General features: G+C 41.1%; 2 protein-coding genes across 4 annotated transcripts in view; one reads left to right on the top strand and one right to left on the bottom strand.

The window, feature by feature from the left end:
* primpol (primase and polymerase (DNA-directed)) overlaps nt 1–8,160 on the top strand; it is a 46,046-nt gene extending 37,886 nt beyond the window's left edge. The window contains exons 11-13 of the mRNA XM_055632027.1: nt 5,876–5,958; nt 6,058–6,104; nt 7,629–8,160. Coding sequence (XP_055488002.1) covers nt 5,876–5,958; nt 6,058–6,104; nt 7,629–7,892 — 394 coding nt within the window. The 3' untranslated portion in view covers nt 7,893–8,160. The remainder of the gene's footprint in view (nt 1–5,875; nt 5,959–6,057; nt 6,105–7,628) is intronic.
* A 318-nt stretch (nt 8,161–8,478) lies between these two features.
* Nucleotides 8,479–17,335, bottom strand: part of cenpu (centromere protein U) — a 38,760-nt gene continuing 29,903 nt past the window's right edge. Inside the window, exons 7-13 of one of the 3 annotated variants that reach the window (XM_055632030.1) lie at nt 16,937–17,057; nt 13,971–14,085; nt 12,365–12,443; nt 11,650–11,697; nt 11,482–11,543; nt 10,240–10,396; nt 8,479–8,909 (exon numbers count right to left, since the gene is read on the bottom strand). In XM_055632030.1, the coding sequence (XP_055488005.1) occupies nt 8,796–8,909; nt 10,240–10,396; nt 11,482–11,543; nt 11,650–11,697; nt 12,365–12,443; nt 13,971–14,085; nt 16,937–17,057 (696 nt within the window). In that variant the 3' untranslated portion in view covers nt 8,479–8,795. Of the gene's footprint in view, nt 8,910–10,239; nt 10,397–11,481; nt 11,544–11,649; nt 11,698–12,364; nt 12,444–13,970; nt 14,089–16,936; nt 17,058–17,335 lie in introns of all 3 variants that reach the window. The other 2 variants (XM_055632029.1, XM_055632028.1) reach the window with 2 other exon arrangements.

The following is a 17,335-nucleotide window of genomic DNA, read 5'->3' as shown; positions in this document are numbered from 1 at the left end:
CCATCTGACCGTATGGCTTTTCTCCGGGTGCTCCGGTTTCACCCCACACTCCAAAGACGTCCAGGCTTGCAGGTTAATTAACCTCGATAAAAATTGTAAATTGTCCCTTAGTGTACGGGATAGCGTTGGCGTACAGGGATTGCTGGTTGGCGCGGACTCGGCCGGCCAACGGGCCTGTTTCTGCCGTGTATCTCTGAACTAAATGAAACTCAGCGTGTCTGGCAGCATCATACAATTAATGGTGTGACTCTTCAGTTTTTTGATGTACAGAGGGATTTTGAGGTCCATGTCCATAACTCCCTGACAGTGGTAACAAAAGTAGATAAAGAAGATCTTTCATAGGACGGGGCATTGAGTATGAGAGTAAAGAAATCTTGATGCAAGACTTTAGGACTTTGGTTGGGCTGCAATTGGAGTATTGTGTGTAGTAATGGTCGCCCTGTTGCATGAAGGAAATGGAGGTTTTGGAAAGGCTACAGAGGTGTCTTATCTGAATGATGCCTGGATTAGGGGGTATTAGCTGTAGGCCAAGGTTGGACCGACTTGGATTGGTTTCTCTGGCATGTCAGAGGTTGCGGGGAGACTTGATAGAAGTATATTTATACCTCTCCAATTAGCTGAAAATAGGTGGAGGGGCAGGTAGTGTAGAGAAAGCAGGGACTCTGCAGAAGGACTAGGACAGGTTAGGTGAGTTGGCAGAGAAGTAAGTGGCAGATGGAATATAGTGCAGCAAAGTGTGGAGTCATGAATTTTTTGGGAGAAGGAATAAAGGCGTAGACTATTTTCTAAATGGGGAAAGAATCCAGAAATCGGAGGTGCAAAGGAACTTGGGAGTGCTGATTCCCAAAACATTAATCTGTAAGTCGAATCGGCAGTGAAGAAGGCAAATACAACGCTAGCATTTATTTCAAGAAGGTTAGAATACAAAAACAGGATGTAATGCTGAGGCTCTATAATCAAGGGATATGGGGGGGAAAAGCAGGAACGGGATACTGATTTTAGATGATCAGCTAAGATCATATTGAATGGCAGTGCTGGCTCGAAGGACGGAATGGCCTACTCCAATAGATAATAGACAATAGGTGCAGGAGTAGGCCATTCGGTCCTTCGAGCCAGCGCCGTCATTCAAGGTGATCATGGCTGATCATCCTCTGTCAGTTCCCCGTTCCTGCCTTTTCCCCATATCCCTTAACTCTGCTATTTTTTAAGAGCCCTATCTAACTCTCTCATGAAAGCATCCAGAGAACCTGCCTCTGAGGCAGAGAATTCCACAGACTCGCCACTCTCTGTGAGAAAAAGTGTTTCCTCGTCCCCATTCTAAATGGCTTGCCCCTTATTCTTAAACTGTGGCCCCTGGTTCTGGTGGTTGATTAGGGTTAAGGTTAGTGGCATTTTAAAGACTTTTGGACGGGCACATGGATATGCAGAGAATGGAGGTTTATGGGTTATGTGCAGGTAGATAAGTGATGGACTTGGCATCATGTTCGGCACAGACATTGTGGGCCGAATGGACTGTTCTTGTGCTGTACTGTTCTGTGTTCCATGTGCGGAAGGATTGAACGGGTGACATTTCGTGCCACCTCAACAATCCTGCATAGGTGGTGGCTGATGAAGAGTATTTGTACACAAGACCTCTGACTATGATGCCTAATGATGGGTTAGTCAATGGCACCTCTCACTGAGACGGCTCGTATGAATAGCAACACTGATTGAGACGGAAAAGATTCATCGCTGCTTGTGTGAAGAAGGAAATGAAAAAACACCAAAAATAAACACATTGCGACCAGTTCATCTTGAGCTAACATCATAAAATAAAGAGATGAGAGATTGCAGATGGTGGAATCTGGAGCAATAAAACAAGCTGCTGGAGGAACTCAGTGACCCAGACAGCCAATACAGGTCAGAAAAAGATTCACATGCAGCTCTTCCAACCTTGTCAACTGTCCATTCGGCCTTTCGAGCCAGCACCGCCATTCAATATGATCATAGCTGATCATCTAAAATCCAGTACCCCGTTCCTGTTTTCTCCTCATATCCCTTGATTCCATTAGCCCTAAGAGCTAAATCTACCTCTCTCTTGAAAACATCCAGTGAATTGGCCTCCACTGCCTTCAATGGCAGAGAATTCCACAGATTCACAACTCTCCGGGTGAAAACGTTTTTCCCCATCTCAGTCCTAAATGGCCCATCATTTATTCTCAAACTGTGACCCCTGGTTTTGGACTCCCCCAACAGCAAAATTTTTTCCAGCATCTAGCCTGTCCAATCCCTTAAGAATGTTATATATTTCTATAAGATGCCCTCTCATCCTTCAAAATTCCAGTGAATACAAGCCCAGTCGATCCACTCTTTCATCATGTGTCAGTCCCGCCATCCCGCGAATAAACCTGGTGAACCTTCGCTGCACTCCCTCAATAGCAAGAATGTCCTTCCTCAAATTAGGAAATTAATTCTATTTATTTCCCTCGATGTCGCCTGAACTGCTGAATTGTTCCAGCATGTTCTATTTTTATTTCAGATATATGCTGCCTGTTCATTTTCCATGCAGTGTGATTTTCTTTGTCTCCTGACTCCACATTCTCTAACATTCTCTAACTTCCTGCCTGTAGGAAGTCCTACAGACAGGAAGTGTCACAGCTGGCGCCCCTGTGCCAACGGAACAACCTGGAGCTCAATGCTCTTAAGACAGTGGAATTGATTGTAGAATTTAGGAGAGCTCCCCCTCCCCTCACCCCACAAACCATCAACAACACCACAGACACATCTGTGGAGCCTTTTAAGTTCCTGGGAACCATCATCTCCAAGGACCTTAATTGGGGGGGCTACCATCGACTCCACAGTCAAAAAGGCACAACAGAGGATGTACTTCCTGCGGCAGCTGAGGAAGCACAATCTGCCACAGGCAGATTGGTCCAATTCTATACGGCCATCGTAGAGTCTGTCCTCACCCTCTCCATCATGGTCTGGTTTGGCTCAGCCACCAAGCGCGACACCTGGAGGCTGCAGCGAATCGACCGATTAGCTGAGAAGGTTATTGGCTGCAACCTTCCCTCCATTGATGAACTGTACACTGCAAAGGCCAGGAAGTGAGCGGGTAAGATCATCTCTGACCCCTCTCACCTCGGCCACAAACTCTTTGAATCACTTCCCTCTGGAAGGCGACTCCGGACTGTCAAAGCTGCCACAGCCAGACATAAAAACAGCTTTTTTCCACGAGTAGTAGCTCTACTCAATAACCAAAAATCTTCTGTAGCCTCCTTTTGCTTTGGTATTTTATTTACTTCACATGTTTAATCAATAATGTTTTATTATTAATGTTTAATGTTTTACGTGTCATTCTTAACTGTCACTATGTCATGTTGTCACTTGCGGGTGGAGCACCAAGGCAAATTCCTTGTATGTGAATACTTGGCCAATAAACTTATTCATTCATTCTTGATCTGTTATTGGGGACCATGTAAAGGCTATTTGAGAACATATGTAAATTGGGACTGGGACGAAGAAGGGATGAGTACTTTTTGTAACTTTGTCACAGCCTCTTTGGCGACTCTTTTGTGTACTTTGTATGCAAAAACGAAGACATTCATTGTACCTAGCCAATTACAAGCGACAATAAAGTACCATTATAATTATTATTTCCTAACACCCGCTCAAAAAGAATTAGTAATAATGGTCAACCAAGACTTTCTCTTTTTAAATCTTTGCTAATTATTTATTGTCAAACTTTTCATGTCTAAATATTCTACTCTTTTAGCCTTTGTGAGATTTCATTATGTTCCTTACAGCCAGCGTATAATTTTGGGGATGTTTTATCCTCAACTATAGTTATTATTGGTAGGATTTTTAAATTCTCCAGCATTACAGCTTTTTGTAATGAAAAATTAATATAGTAAGATAGATACAAAAAGCCGGAGTAACTCAGCGGGACGGGCAGCATCTCTGGAGAAAAGGAATGGGTGACGTTTCGGGTCGAGACCCTTCTTCAGACCAGATTCAGAATTAGTATAGTAATGTGTCTGATCATTTTTCCTTTAATTCTTTTAAACAGTTGTATTCCACTTTTTACTGCTCTTGTATTCCATTCCATTGCTGATGGGAAAGCATTCCACGTGCCTTTTTTAATCATTATCCTTCCAGCAAAGACCTGTTCTGACACGCCCCTTGGCATAGTTCCATTGACTTGTTTGGCTTTGCCTAGAACTTGATGTTGTCATATTTAAAGCTGCATTAAAAAAAATCCAACTTGTACTAAAAAAAACTCCTTGCGCATTCTCAATGCAAACCTCCTCACCTACTTGCAGAAGCTAGGAAAAACAGTGTACTAATATAGTGATATTGGATTTTCATTGCCCCTGAAATTTATTGATTTGACATGCATTTAAATCTCGCTTTTGAATGATATGCAGTATTGTACCATATTGTACAAAATGAAACACTAAATGGAGTCATTTAAAATATGTATGATGCATTTATTAGGGTCCTATCACAAGAATGTATAGGCAGCACTCTGCAAAGCATTTATTTTGGGCTTGCAGCAAAGATGACTTGCAGTGAATGCATTGGGTGTTATGACATGTGTGTTTACTGCTCCAGCACAACATTCAGGCAATGTAAATGTCAGCCTCCATGCTTGGACTTTCTGAAACTTTGTGAAGGAAGTACTTTAAAGGCGGCATCGGTCATTACATTACATTTCAAGGAGAAAAGTGTTTGATCCAGATCTCAGCACCTGCACTCTTCAGTGGGTTGCGTGTTTATGGGTTATTCTGAGGTCCTTCTTCCTTCTCCCCGCTCCTGTCAGGCGGAAGCCAAGTCAACTTTATTTGTCACATACAAGATGTGCAGTGAACTGAAAGTGGATTGTGCAAAACAACAGAACAGAACCAGTATTTACATTTTTTTTTAAAAGGCACAACAGTAAATTAGTCCCTGGTGAGATTAGTTTCTAGTTCTAATGACCTGTGGGAAGAAACTCTTGTCTCATCCTCTTTGTGACAGTGGAGGCGTTTGCCTGACCATAACAGCTGGAACAGTCAGTTGCTGGGGTGGTAGGGGTCCTTCATGATCTTGCTGGCTCTGGATCTGCACCTCCTGGTGTATCCGATTCAGGTCCTGCAGGGGGGGAAATGCAGTATAGGTCCTGCAGGGGGGCGAGTGTAGTTCCCATAGTGCGTTCGGCCAAACGCACTACTCTCTGCAGAGCCTTCTTGTCCTGGGCAGAGCAGTTCCCAAACCAAATTGTGATGTTTCCTGACAAGATGCTTTCTACAGCCCCAGAGTAGAAGCACTGAAGGATCCTCAGACTCTGAATTTCCTCAGTTGCCTGAGGCGGTAAAGGCGCTGCCTTGCCTTACTCACTAGTGCGGCAGTGTGTGTTGTCCATGTCAGATCCTCTGTAATATGGACTCCCAGGTATTTAAAGCAGCTCACTATATCCACACTAGTCCCATTTATCCCCAGTGGCCTGTACGTCCTCGGTTGTTGTGCCCTTCTAAAGGTACAGAAGCTAGGAAGTGCGTGCTTCCAGACTCGGGAACAGCTTCTTCCCCTCTGATATCAGGCTTCTGAAAGGTCCTTCCATAAGCTAGGGTACTGTCCAATTCACCTCTATCCCATTGCGGACATTGGACTTTGTCTCTGGAACTATGCGCTACAATGCTGAGAACTATACTCTACACTCTGTATCTTCTCCTTCACTACCTATTGTGCTTGAGTTCGACCTGACTGTATGGTATATCTGTTTGGATGGCATGCAGAAACAAAGCTTTTCACCGTACCTCGGTACAGGTGACTATCACAAACCTTGGCCGTGCCTTAATGACATGGCAGCAAAATTGCATGATATTAATACTTATTGAAATGTCTTATTTTGTAGGATTGTGGTTGATTTGAAGAGAGAAGTATGGTATCAGAAATGTTACGATCCCGTGTGCCGAGCTCAAAGATTCAGGTCTGAAAGTAAGTAAGAAGAAATCTTATTCTGTAGAATTTTAATTTACTGTTAAATCCTAAAGGCCAATTACAGACTAATTGACAATGAATTATTTTGAATTCTAGGTCACCCATTACCCCATGAATGCTGTTTGGATTTTCTCATTGATATGGTAAGGATTTAAAGAATGGATCAAAGCTTAGTCTATCATTAAAGCCACTTTTACCTTTAATAATGGTGTATTTCCTATGAAACTGCAACTTGATGTTATTCTATCAACCATATTTTATGGTTGGTGGTATGATCAGTTGTATTTGTGTGCATGTGTAAAACAACTCATTCAAAAATATTAATTTCTGCTGGCATATCTATTTTTACAAAGTACTGGAAAAAAACATCTGTGGTGGGAAATGTTCAGATGACGTCCCAACTCAAAACATAGTCTGACAATTCCCCTCCACAGATGTTGCCTGACATGCTGAGTTCTTCCAGCTCTTTTGTTTTTTTTATTACTGAACATCTGACCCAATTTAAAAGGCAATTTATCAATTATCAAAAGCAATGAGATTTTATTTTGAACGGCAGATGCTTGAATCTTGTGTAGAACACAAAGTGCCGGAGGAACGCAGCAGGTCAGGCAGCATCTGTGGACGGAATGGACAGATAACGTTCCCGTTCAAGACCCTTCCTCAGACTGATTGTAGTAGGGTGGAGAAAGCTGTTAATGAGGTGAAAGCAGGACAAAGCCTGTCGAGAGATAGATGGATAAAGGTGGTGGGGGGGGGGGGGGGGGGTTGATGGCAAATAGATGGACATAGGCTAGATGAAAAGGATGCAAAAGGCTGTCAGATAAGGAGATGAGTTAAATGTAAAGCCAGAGGGAGGGATAGTGGAAGAAATGCACTTTAGGATGAGGGGGCATAAGAAAAAGGCGGGGAGAAAAGGTGTTACCTAAACGAAAAAATTCAATGTTCACCTTTTGTGAAGTGCAACATAAAGGTAACATGGCAATGAATAAATCCGTTTAAATTGATTGGGGAGTGGGCGGAAACCTCTTCCATGATTACAATTATTCACGTAGAGGTAAAACAAAGTAAGATCCTCCACGACACAAGACAGTGCATCAGTTGGAAACCAAATAGTCTTCCATCTTAAATAGACACAAAATGCTGGAGTAACTCCGTGGGTCAGGCAGCATCTCTGGAGAAAAGGAATAGGTAACGTTTCAGGTCGAGACCCTTCATCAGATCTTTTTTGAGCAAGTACATTGGTCAGTTATTAGTCATCCTTATTTCAAAAGAAATGTAGTTTAACTATCCACCATGGCAAGAAGACTTAAGGTTTTTCTTTTTCTTATGCCCCCTCATCCTAAAGTGCATTTCTCCCACAGTAAGAAGAGTTAAGGTTGATTATCATACCTGAAAGATATACAGAAATTACTTTTTAATGCACTAGTAAAGTGGGGTTTCTTTTAGTGATTTATCTAATCTGCCCCGTGCAGGTGTTTTTATAGGAGAATAAGTTCAATGTATTATACATGCAGTTACAGGCATTGGCAAGGTTTCTTTGCGGATGACTCAAGACGTACAAATATTAGTATCTGATGCCCCAGCTGGTTGTGCCAACAGATGAAGGTATACAAATTCGCAAATAAGTTTACACCAAATCAGAAACTAATTGAAACTAACTCTTGCAGGATAATGAATTTGTTTTTACCATGGATGAAGACGGAAATATCGAGGCAAGTCAAAGCCAAGCACATGCAACACAAAATCCTCTCCCAGCAGAAAATGTGGACACCGAGTTTGACAATGATGATGATGCGATGCTGTTAGAAGCTGCTGAAGACAGTGAATTTATTGTTGAGTTCAATTCAGAACAGAGTAGTGAGGAGCAGTCAGACGATGACTTGCTGGCTGCTGTAGAGGAACTAGAAGCTTCTGTGAGTGAAGATACCTGATAATGTAGTGATTGTAGTAGGGTGGAGGGGGGTTGATGGCAAATAGATGGACAAATGTAGTGAATTGTACCATGCCTCAGATTTGAATTTGTCCGAAACAATGCAGTATTTACATTCTATCCGCATCAATAATCTGTGATTTCATGATCTTCAAGTATTATTATGATTCTGTTTTTAATTTTAACTCATTTTCTGATTTTAAAATCATTTTTACTTTGAAATAAATGCTGCTATTTTATTTATTTAATATTAAGACTATATCCTTCTGTTTAAACATCTGTCACCCTTTTATATTATTCTCAGGCTTCAAGATTTTTTCTATGAATATATCTTTATTTATAAACATTACCAAATGTAATAAAATACATTGTCAGTACAACCATTTAGCAAATTTGATGCTTGATCACTAAAACATTAGCAAATTTAAGAGAAGGCACATAAATCCACGGCAAATCATGCAGTTATCATTAGATAGACACGAAATGCCGGAGTAACTCAGCGGGACAGGCACTGCCTATGGAGAGAAGGAATGGGTGACGTTTTCGGGTCGAGACCATTCTTCAGATTGAAGAAGGGTCTCGACCAGAAACGTCACCCATTCCTTCTCTCCACGGATACTGCCTGTCCCACTGAGTTACTTCAGCATTTCATGTCTATCTTCAGTGTAAACCAGCGTCTGCAGTTCTTTCCAACACATGCAGTTATCATTAATTGGTTAGAGGATCTAAAAAGCTTGTCAACTCGGTCCACCTCAAAGTGTTTTTACAGCCACTATAGAAAAGTATTCATTATAAGGTTAGATGCATTGCATTCAATCAATTAAATAAAGGTACACAAATGACTGGGTAACCCCACTCATTTTCTATACTGCAACTGTTTTGAAGTTCTCTGGTAAAATGCAGTTCACTTCTTGGCCAGTGACTGTTCTAATTTTGTGTTTATTATGTGAAGCTGTTTCTCAGCTCCCAGAATTCCTCGTGCTTCCAACAGAAGGGCCGGAAAGCTGGAAATATCGTACTGCAGGGAAAAAAGGAAAAGTTAAATCAACCTCACGCAAATAATCTGCATTTATTCTTACTTTGTTGTGTCTAAGAATTAAAATTTATATAGTTGAATTCTTATGTCATAAGGAATAGGAGCAGATTTATGCCATTCGGCCCATCAAGTCTACTCTACCATTCAATCATGGCTGATCTATATCTCTCTCCTAACTCCATTCTCCTGCCTTCTTCCCATAACCTCTGACACTCTTTATATTGGAAATCACAAGAGAACACCATAATATTTCATTTGGGGAAATGTGGGTCTAACTTTGGCCTAACTAGATTGATTTTCCTCACTTCTTTAAATTAATATTATTGAATATAATTGTTTTATATGGTAACAGTGGTTGCATTACTGATCAAGAGACCAGGACTATTAATCCATAGGCAAGTGGGGAATTTAATTTCAATTAATCTCTAAAGCTGAAGGGTGGCACAACAGTAGAGTTAGTGCCTTACAGGGCCTGAGACCCAGGTTGACCCTGACTACCGGTGCTGTCTGTACAGAGTTTGCACCTTCTACCCGTGACCTGCGTGGGTTTTATCTGGGATCTCCGGTTTTTCCCCACACTCCAAAGACATACAGGTTTGTAGGTTAATTGGCTTTGTATAATTGTAAATCGTCCCTACTATGTAGGATAGTGCTAGTGTACGGGGAACAAATCGGTAGGCCGAAGGGCCCGTTTTGCACGCTGTATTTCTAACAAGAATACTAAACTATCACTCTAAATGCTGACCCCAATTTTCAGAATGTGAAAATCCATCTAGTTCATTAATGCCCATTAAGATTAGAGATTTCCTTCCTTGTCTGGTCTGCTCTTTGACGACAGCATTCAACCACCCTCAAGAACAGCACAGTAACCCATTCAGTTTGTACCACATCAGGCTACTAGCCTGATCTTACGTGCTACATTTAGCTGACATCGGCAGTCCGCCAAAGGATTAAAGAACAGCCTGACCAACCCGTGGAATTATATTTCAGCCAATGTTCCTTCACAATCCCAGACTACGTCATAATAAACAGATCCACAAGGTGGATACTTGCAAGCAAATGTATCTGGGAAAATTATTCACCAAGTGTCAGGAAATCAGTTTAAGTGTAGGCAAGAAAGGTTGTTGATTGCCATCCACCAATATCAATAAGTGATGAATCATTACTTCAACATCTTAGAAACCATGTGAACGTACCAAGCTCATTTGATGTGGGTAGTTATACAGCTCCCAAGCCTATCCAAGTAGCAACTCATTTAAACAGTTTTTAAAACAGATGAACAGCACAAATGGACACAGCAGACAGATCGTACCGTTTCTTCCTCACTTGGGTTTTGATTCCTGTGTTCAATGTACTGTGTGTGCATTTGTTTAAAACCAGACAGAAACTGCTTCACGCTCTGCAAATCTGCTTTCTTTTGGCTCAGTTCTGAATGTTCCTTCTGCAAGCGTTTAAGTTCAACTTCCTGCCTAGAAATAACAATTTCACATTTTGGGAGTTAAAAAAAAACCCAGTTCAACTGGGCTAAAGTGACTTGACTTGACTATAAAATGATTACAGGCCCACCACCGATTTTCCGGCAACTGATGGTCCGGCACTTCCTTTAATCCAGGCAGAAATACGATAGCGTTGCTTGTGGCACACAATCTTTTGGTATGTGTGCCTCCATGCTGAAAGTGTTAATTGTTTCCTTCTTTGTTAATTGTTAATTCTTTATTTAAGTTTCTAGTCTTAGTCATGGGAGGGGTATCATTAGTGGGTCAGAGGTGTATTGTGAAATTATTAATACATGGCCTCTGTTTGTCCGGCAAGATAGATAATCCGCCACGGCTCTGGAAGCAAGAGTGCCGGAAAATCAGTGGTGGACCTGCAGCAACATTTCCATATTGTCATTTGCTGTGAAAATCCATTGTCCAAGTCCCGTCCCCCCCCTCGACTCCCACCCATAACATTTTTGGAGATTTAAACTTGTGAAAGGTGCCCAGCAAATTCTCTGCTGTCTGTGCTCCAGAGCTGTTCACTTTCCAAACGGTGCACAGTGCAAGAAAACTGGCTGCCCAAATAACAATGCTTCGAAAGCAGAGCTTCACATGTGCACCTTGAGATGAATACATTGTGCGAATTAAACAGTCAGTGCAGAGAAACAGAGCTGAGGTGAATGATCTCCAGAGACCTGAGGGGCTCGATAGCCTGTCCGCTTGCCCATTTCTCGCTGCCCGTGGGTATAGGAAGAGGTATCGCAGTTTTGCAGATTTACTGGCATATAGAGGTCATAGAGTCATACAGCATGGAAACAGCCCCCAACTTGCCCACACCGACCAACATGTCCCATCCACACTATATTACAATATTGCATATTGTACTGGGATAGAAGTTTCACCCTCTCCCCCACATCTTTTCCCTCTTAAGATTCCAAGAACAATCAGCATATAACCGGTTTCAGTTATATTTCATTAGAATGGGACTGTAGTTGAATGGCCTAAAATCATCAAAAAGGTTGCATTACTTTCAAGTAATCAGGCACCATGCAGGATTTGATAAAAGGTAACATTACTCATTTAATTCCTTTTGAGCAACTAGGAAGTGCTTCCTTGTCTTGTTGAAGGTTGCTGTCACCTGCAAACATTAAAGGAGTAGTTAACTTCAACGTCCATATTTATTCACCAACAACAGCTTTATAAATGTTTAACCTTCTGACACTGCTTTTAAAGTATAGATTTACCTTTGCGTTTCTTCTTTCCATGTTCTTCACATCTTGTACTTGATTTAGCTTTAAAGAAGAGTAAAGAAGGCACCTCTTGTCAGTCCAGAGTCAAAAGTCAAGAGTCAAGAGTGTTTAATTGACACATGCACCGAAATTAAACAATGAAATCAAAACTGAACAAGAATTACTGGTGGTCATTTTTCTGGTTGCATTTTGGAAAAATGGTTACTTGCTGTCAAAAATTACAGTTACCCAAGAGAAATGTACAGGCAAAAATAGGTTGGAGAAATGGTAATTACCTGCTCCTTGCTGTCAAAAAACGTTACAGTTACCCAAGATTAATTAAATATACTGGTACATGCAAATTATGCTTTAAAGAACATTGTTTTCAAGATATACATTCATCAAAAGAAACATCAATGGAAAGAGAGTGGGTTTCTCTTTCTCAGATGCTGCCAACATGTTGAGCATTTCATTTTATGTTTAGGTTCAATGGCGTTTCACAGATCCAGCTGCCCAGTACTTACTGTAGTTTCAATGACTTGAATGCAAATTGTCCTTAAAAATGTGTAGGGATCGTTGGTCGGTTCATGAAAACTAATTCCACCACTACTGCAAATGTCAGAAAGTAGACTACTTTTTTATGGCAAATGACATCAAGATTTTATGCTTTAAAGACACAATCCAAACGAGTGGGTGTAATTATAGCAATGGCGTATCCTGCAGTACTTACAGTTTCAATGACTTGCTCCTTAAAATTCATGAAGAATTTGTTGACTACTTTTTGGCAAATGACAGATTTCACAGACTTCCTATCAAATTGAGTAAAATAGCATTGTATTAAAAGATAACATATTGCACACTCCTGGGGTCTAAAGTGCTGCAAAGAACTCAGATAGTATATACAATGAATCAAATTACTTTCCAACTTGTTCTTAAGAGATACTGGTTAACAAAACTGCAAATAAAGATTTTGATAAGTCACACTCTTGGGTTTTTTTGTTCTCACATGATCAAGTTAATGACACCAGTTGTAGAAAAACTGTTCCCTCATCAGTCAGTAGAAGGATGGGTATCTAACTGGCTGTGAGTCCCCGACGCATTTTATATGACCCATCAGATCAAAGGAGTAACTTTAGACCGTTTTAGATGCAAGGTGTTGCAATTTCAGGACCATGAGGAGACCACAGGCCGAATCTCACCAGGGAACAGCAGCACCTGGGTCAGTGACTTCTGCAGCAGCAGCTTTGCACAATGGAAGTATGCAACACACCAAGGTTAAAAGCCCCATGTGAAATTGGAAGGAATCCATTCAATGATAATGAGGATATTTCACAGCAAAATCCTTTTGATCTCATCAAATCGTTCTGCTCTCCGCAATGGAAGAGGATGAAGTTGCAAGCGAAGGTAGAGTGGTCTTCTCACAAGAAGAGCGTGAGGCAAACGGGTGGAGGCCCACCGTCTCCCAACCCATCACCCATGTGTATGCTTATCAGGGATCCGATCCCCGATTTCTTACAGATCAGAAATCCATTCGATGATAATGAGGACATTTCACAGCAAAATCCTTTAGATCTCGTCAAATCGTTCTGCTCTCCGCAGTGTTTCCAGCTCATCGGCCATTTTTTCTCTCCATAGCGAGCTTAAACCTTCCTTAAACCTGCCCCCTGCTGAGTCTAAATTTTGCAGCGTTAGACTCTTGTCTAAGGTCAGTCTAAGTTTTGGCGATTGGTAGAAAAACAACTTAGACTTTAGTCTAAATATCAGGGATTTAAACCCGCCATCGAGTCTAAATTGCAGAGTTAAACCTGCTGTTGGGTTTAAAAAAAATTGTAGAATACGGGCCTATCTGACTTGGGTTTCTTGCCTCTGCAGCTTTACTGAGTGAGACCAGATCAGATGGCAAACTCCCAAATTTGTATGCTACTAATTCACTAATTTTCTGTATTCATCCATTTTTTTTAAACACACAAACCGTTTATCATCATCTCTCTCGTCGAAAACTGTAGTCCAGTTTTCCTTTTAAAAAATATACACATCCACTCGATGCTTCAATACATTTAATATATCCTTTTAATTGCTTTTTAAACTAGTCACTGCTGTCACACACAACACAATGGTTCATTGTAAAAGCAGCAATAAATGGTAAGTTAAAGGAATGCCCATAAATTGAGGCTCTGTTGCTGCTCACCAAGGGACAAATGGTGACAAGTCTCCATTATTCTACTGTTGGAATATTTCATGTCTGAGTACACAGATATGTGTTTATAAAACTAGGTTGTACAATGATTCATATATTAAATACTTCTTCACATTTACAATGCCAGTGTTAAACTTACTGATATTCTTGAACAATCTGCTCAAAATCATTGAGGACTACATCCAGTTCAGTGACATCTTTTGATGACCTCTTGATGCCTTCAGGGCACCAGATTTTCATGGTTAAAGGTCCATCTTCTAAAAGACACAAAAAAAATCCTCGATTAAAAATGGATTATTCAATTAAATACATATGCTCAGGGATTTCCAATAACTACTTTCTCGTTATAATAGACAGACTTTTAAGGAGGAACTGGGTGTGGTATATAATGTAATTAAAACAATTCCAATCAAGGTGGCAAAGCAAATAAAATCTAATCAATTGCCAAGGTATATAGGCAGAACATTACTGAGTGAAAATCTGGTAAATCTATGCTTAATATGCTTGTTACTAACTGTATTTATAAAATCACACACATACTTGGACGAAATAGTAAAGAAAGGGCCAAACGCAGGCAGGTAGAACTAGTGTAGATGGGACATGTTGGTCAGTGTGGGCAAGTTGGTGCGAAAGGCCTGTTTCCACGCTGTATGACTCTACGGCTATAAAGCAACAAACCTAAATATTAAACAGTCAAATCTGACAAATGGAAACCACATTCTAACTGAAACATTTCAGCAATAGATATCAAAGTTATATTTTTCAGGTCAAGTTAAGAACCCAAATTAATACTACCTCTGCTTATTTTGACATAAATAAAGAGGAAGGACATTAGTAGACGCTTCTTTTAGCAGGATAATGGGAATAAAGACTGACAATCTATTTAAATACAATTTAAACGTTTACTGAATCTAAATATTTTTAGGCCCATTGTTACTTGACAATTCTGCACTATGCACGATCCAAGGCTGGAACATACTTCTCCAGATATGATGCCCAGAACTAAATTATGGAACAACGATGTAATCCTCTTGGCCATATCACAATTTCCATACCTCCAAGTTCCCAGATGTCCGTGAAACAGTAGGCCATGCGGAAATACATTCTAGCACACTCACTAGGTGGGGAGGGGGGATTTAGTGACAGGGTGGTGGGTGGTGGCTCTAGAAATAGTGGACACATTGGTGAACATTTTCCAATGTTCAATAGATTCAGGATCAGTTCCTGTGGATTGGGGGATAGCTAATGTTATCCCATTTTTCAAGAAAGGAGCGAGAGAGAAAATTGGGAATTACAGACCAGTTAGCCTGACTTCAGTGGTGGGAAAGATGCTGGAGTCAATCATTAAAGAGATAATAATGGGGCATTTGGATAGCAGTAAAAGGATTAGTCCAAGTCAGCATGGATTTATGAAAGGAGAATCATGCTTGACTAATCTTCTGGAATTTTTTGAGGATGTAACAAGCAAAATGGATGAAGGAGAGCCAGTGGATGTAGTGTGTCTAGACTTTCAGAAAGCCTTTGATAACGTCCCGCATGGGAGACCGGTGACTAAAATGAGAGCACATGGTGTTGGGGGTAGGGTGTTAACATGGATAGAAAATTGGTTGGCAGACAGGAAGCAAAGAGTAGGAGTGAACGGATCCTTTACAGAATGGCGGGCAGTGGTGAGTGGAGTGCCACAAGGCTCGGTGTTGGGGCCACAACTGTTTACCATATATATTAATGATTTGGAAGAGGGAATTAGGAGCAACACTAGCACATTTGCGGATGACACAAAGCTGGGTGGCAGTGTGAACTGTGAAGAGTATGTTAGGAGGTTGCAAGGTGACCTGGACAGGTTGAGTGTGCGGGCAGATGCGTGGCAGATGCAGTATAATATAGATAAATGTGAGGTTTTCCACTTTGGTGGCAAAAACAAGGGGCAGATTATTATCTCAATGGGGTTAGGTTCGGAAAGGGGGAGGTACAGCAAGAACTGGGTGTCCTTGTGCACTGGTCACTGAAAGTTGGCGTGCAGGTACAGCAGGCAGTGAAGAAACCTAATGGAATGTTGGCCTTCATTACAAGTATAGTAGAGAGGTTCTTCTGCAGTTGTATAGGGCTCTGGTAAGACCACATCTGGAGTATTGTGTACAGTTTTGGTCTCCTGATTTGAGGAAGGATATCCTTGTGATTAAGGAAGTGCAGCGTAGGTTCATGAGATTGATCCCTGGGATGGCGGGACTGTCATATGAGGAAAGATTGAAAAAACTAGGCTTGTATTCACTGGAGTTTAGTAGGATGAGGGGAGATCTTATCGAAACATATAAAATTATAAAAGGACTGGACAAGCTAGATGCAGGAAAAATGTTCCCAATGTTGGGTGAGTCCAGAACCAGGTCTTAGAATAAAGGGGAGGTCATTTAATACTGAGGTGAGAAAAAACTTTTTCACCCAGAGAGTTGTGAATTTGTGGAATTCCCTGTCACAGAGGGCAGTGGAGGCCAATCATTGGATATATTTGAGAGAGAGTTAGATAGAGCTCTAGTGGCTAGTGGCGTCAAGGGATATTGGGAGCAGGCGCAGGTTATTGATTGGGGACGATCAGCCATTGTCGCAATGGATGGCGGTGCTGGCTCGAAGGGCCGATTGGCCTCCTCCTGCACCTATTTTCTGTGTTTCTGTGATAGGTGGAAACAGACAAGGGAAGAAAATTAAGCAGATGGAGCCATGTAGAGAGTGGATGGGTGGAAAGGAGAGATGGAGGCCGGCAGGTAATGCAGAACCAGATAAGGGTGGACTGATTGGCAGATAGAACTAGGTGGGGTAGGTGATGACCCTCAATATTGGGGGTGGGGTGGAGGTGGCGAATAAAGGCAGACTGGTCTTATCCCTAACTCTACCAACGCCCAAATGACCCGATCTCTTGATTTAGAACGTAAATATTACTAAAGTACTTGCATTTCAAGTCATAGTTCCAAATCGTGGAAAAACGTCAACCCAACCTATTTTTATTTATTACCTCCTCAATGCTCTAACAGAAGAGAAGTTGTATGCTATCGTTATTTTCTGTAACTAGTTATTCCTTTCAGAAAGCCTATGCGACATTATTCATATTCTAACCTGGAGTAGCAGGTCTCGATGTAGACGGAACAGGAGAGGCATCAGATTCACTTGATGTTCTGGCTAGGGTTTTCTTTTTTTTCTTTCCAGAGGTTTCATCTTTATTCCTCGGGGAAATTTCCTATCACAGAGATTTATCAATAAATTACTCATGAAAGCATCAATGCAACATCTTGTACTTCTATAGCAAGTTTAACAAAGTAGAGGTAGCAAAATATTTCAACCGCAGAGGAACCACAGCAGGATGACGTAGAGTAACAAGTGATGACACTCGTGGACAGAACATGCAAACTGAACTCATGGACAGAACATGCAAACTGAACTCAACACCATACTTTTTTATTTAATTCCCCATTTTTGTCAACATTTCTTCTAATCTCAAAACTATTATTTTCTTGC

Source organism: Leucoraja erinacea, chromosome 3 (assembly GCF_028641065.1).
Source record: "Leucoraja erinacea ecotype New England chromosome 3, Leri_hhj_1, whole genome shotgun sequence".
Taxonomy (NCBI): domain Eukaryota; kingdom Metazoa; phylum Chordata; class Chondrichthyes; order Rajiformes; family Rajidae; genus Leucoraja; species Leucoraja erinaceus.
The sequence above is the reverse complement of the archived record's forward strand: the minus strand, read 5'-3'. Positions and strand labels throughout refer to the sequence as shown.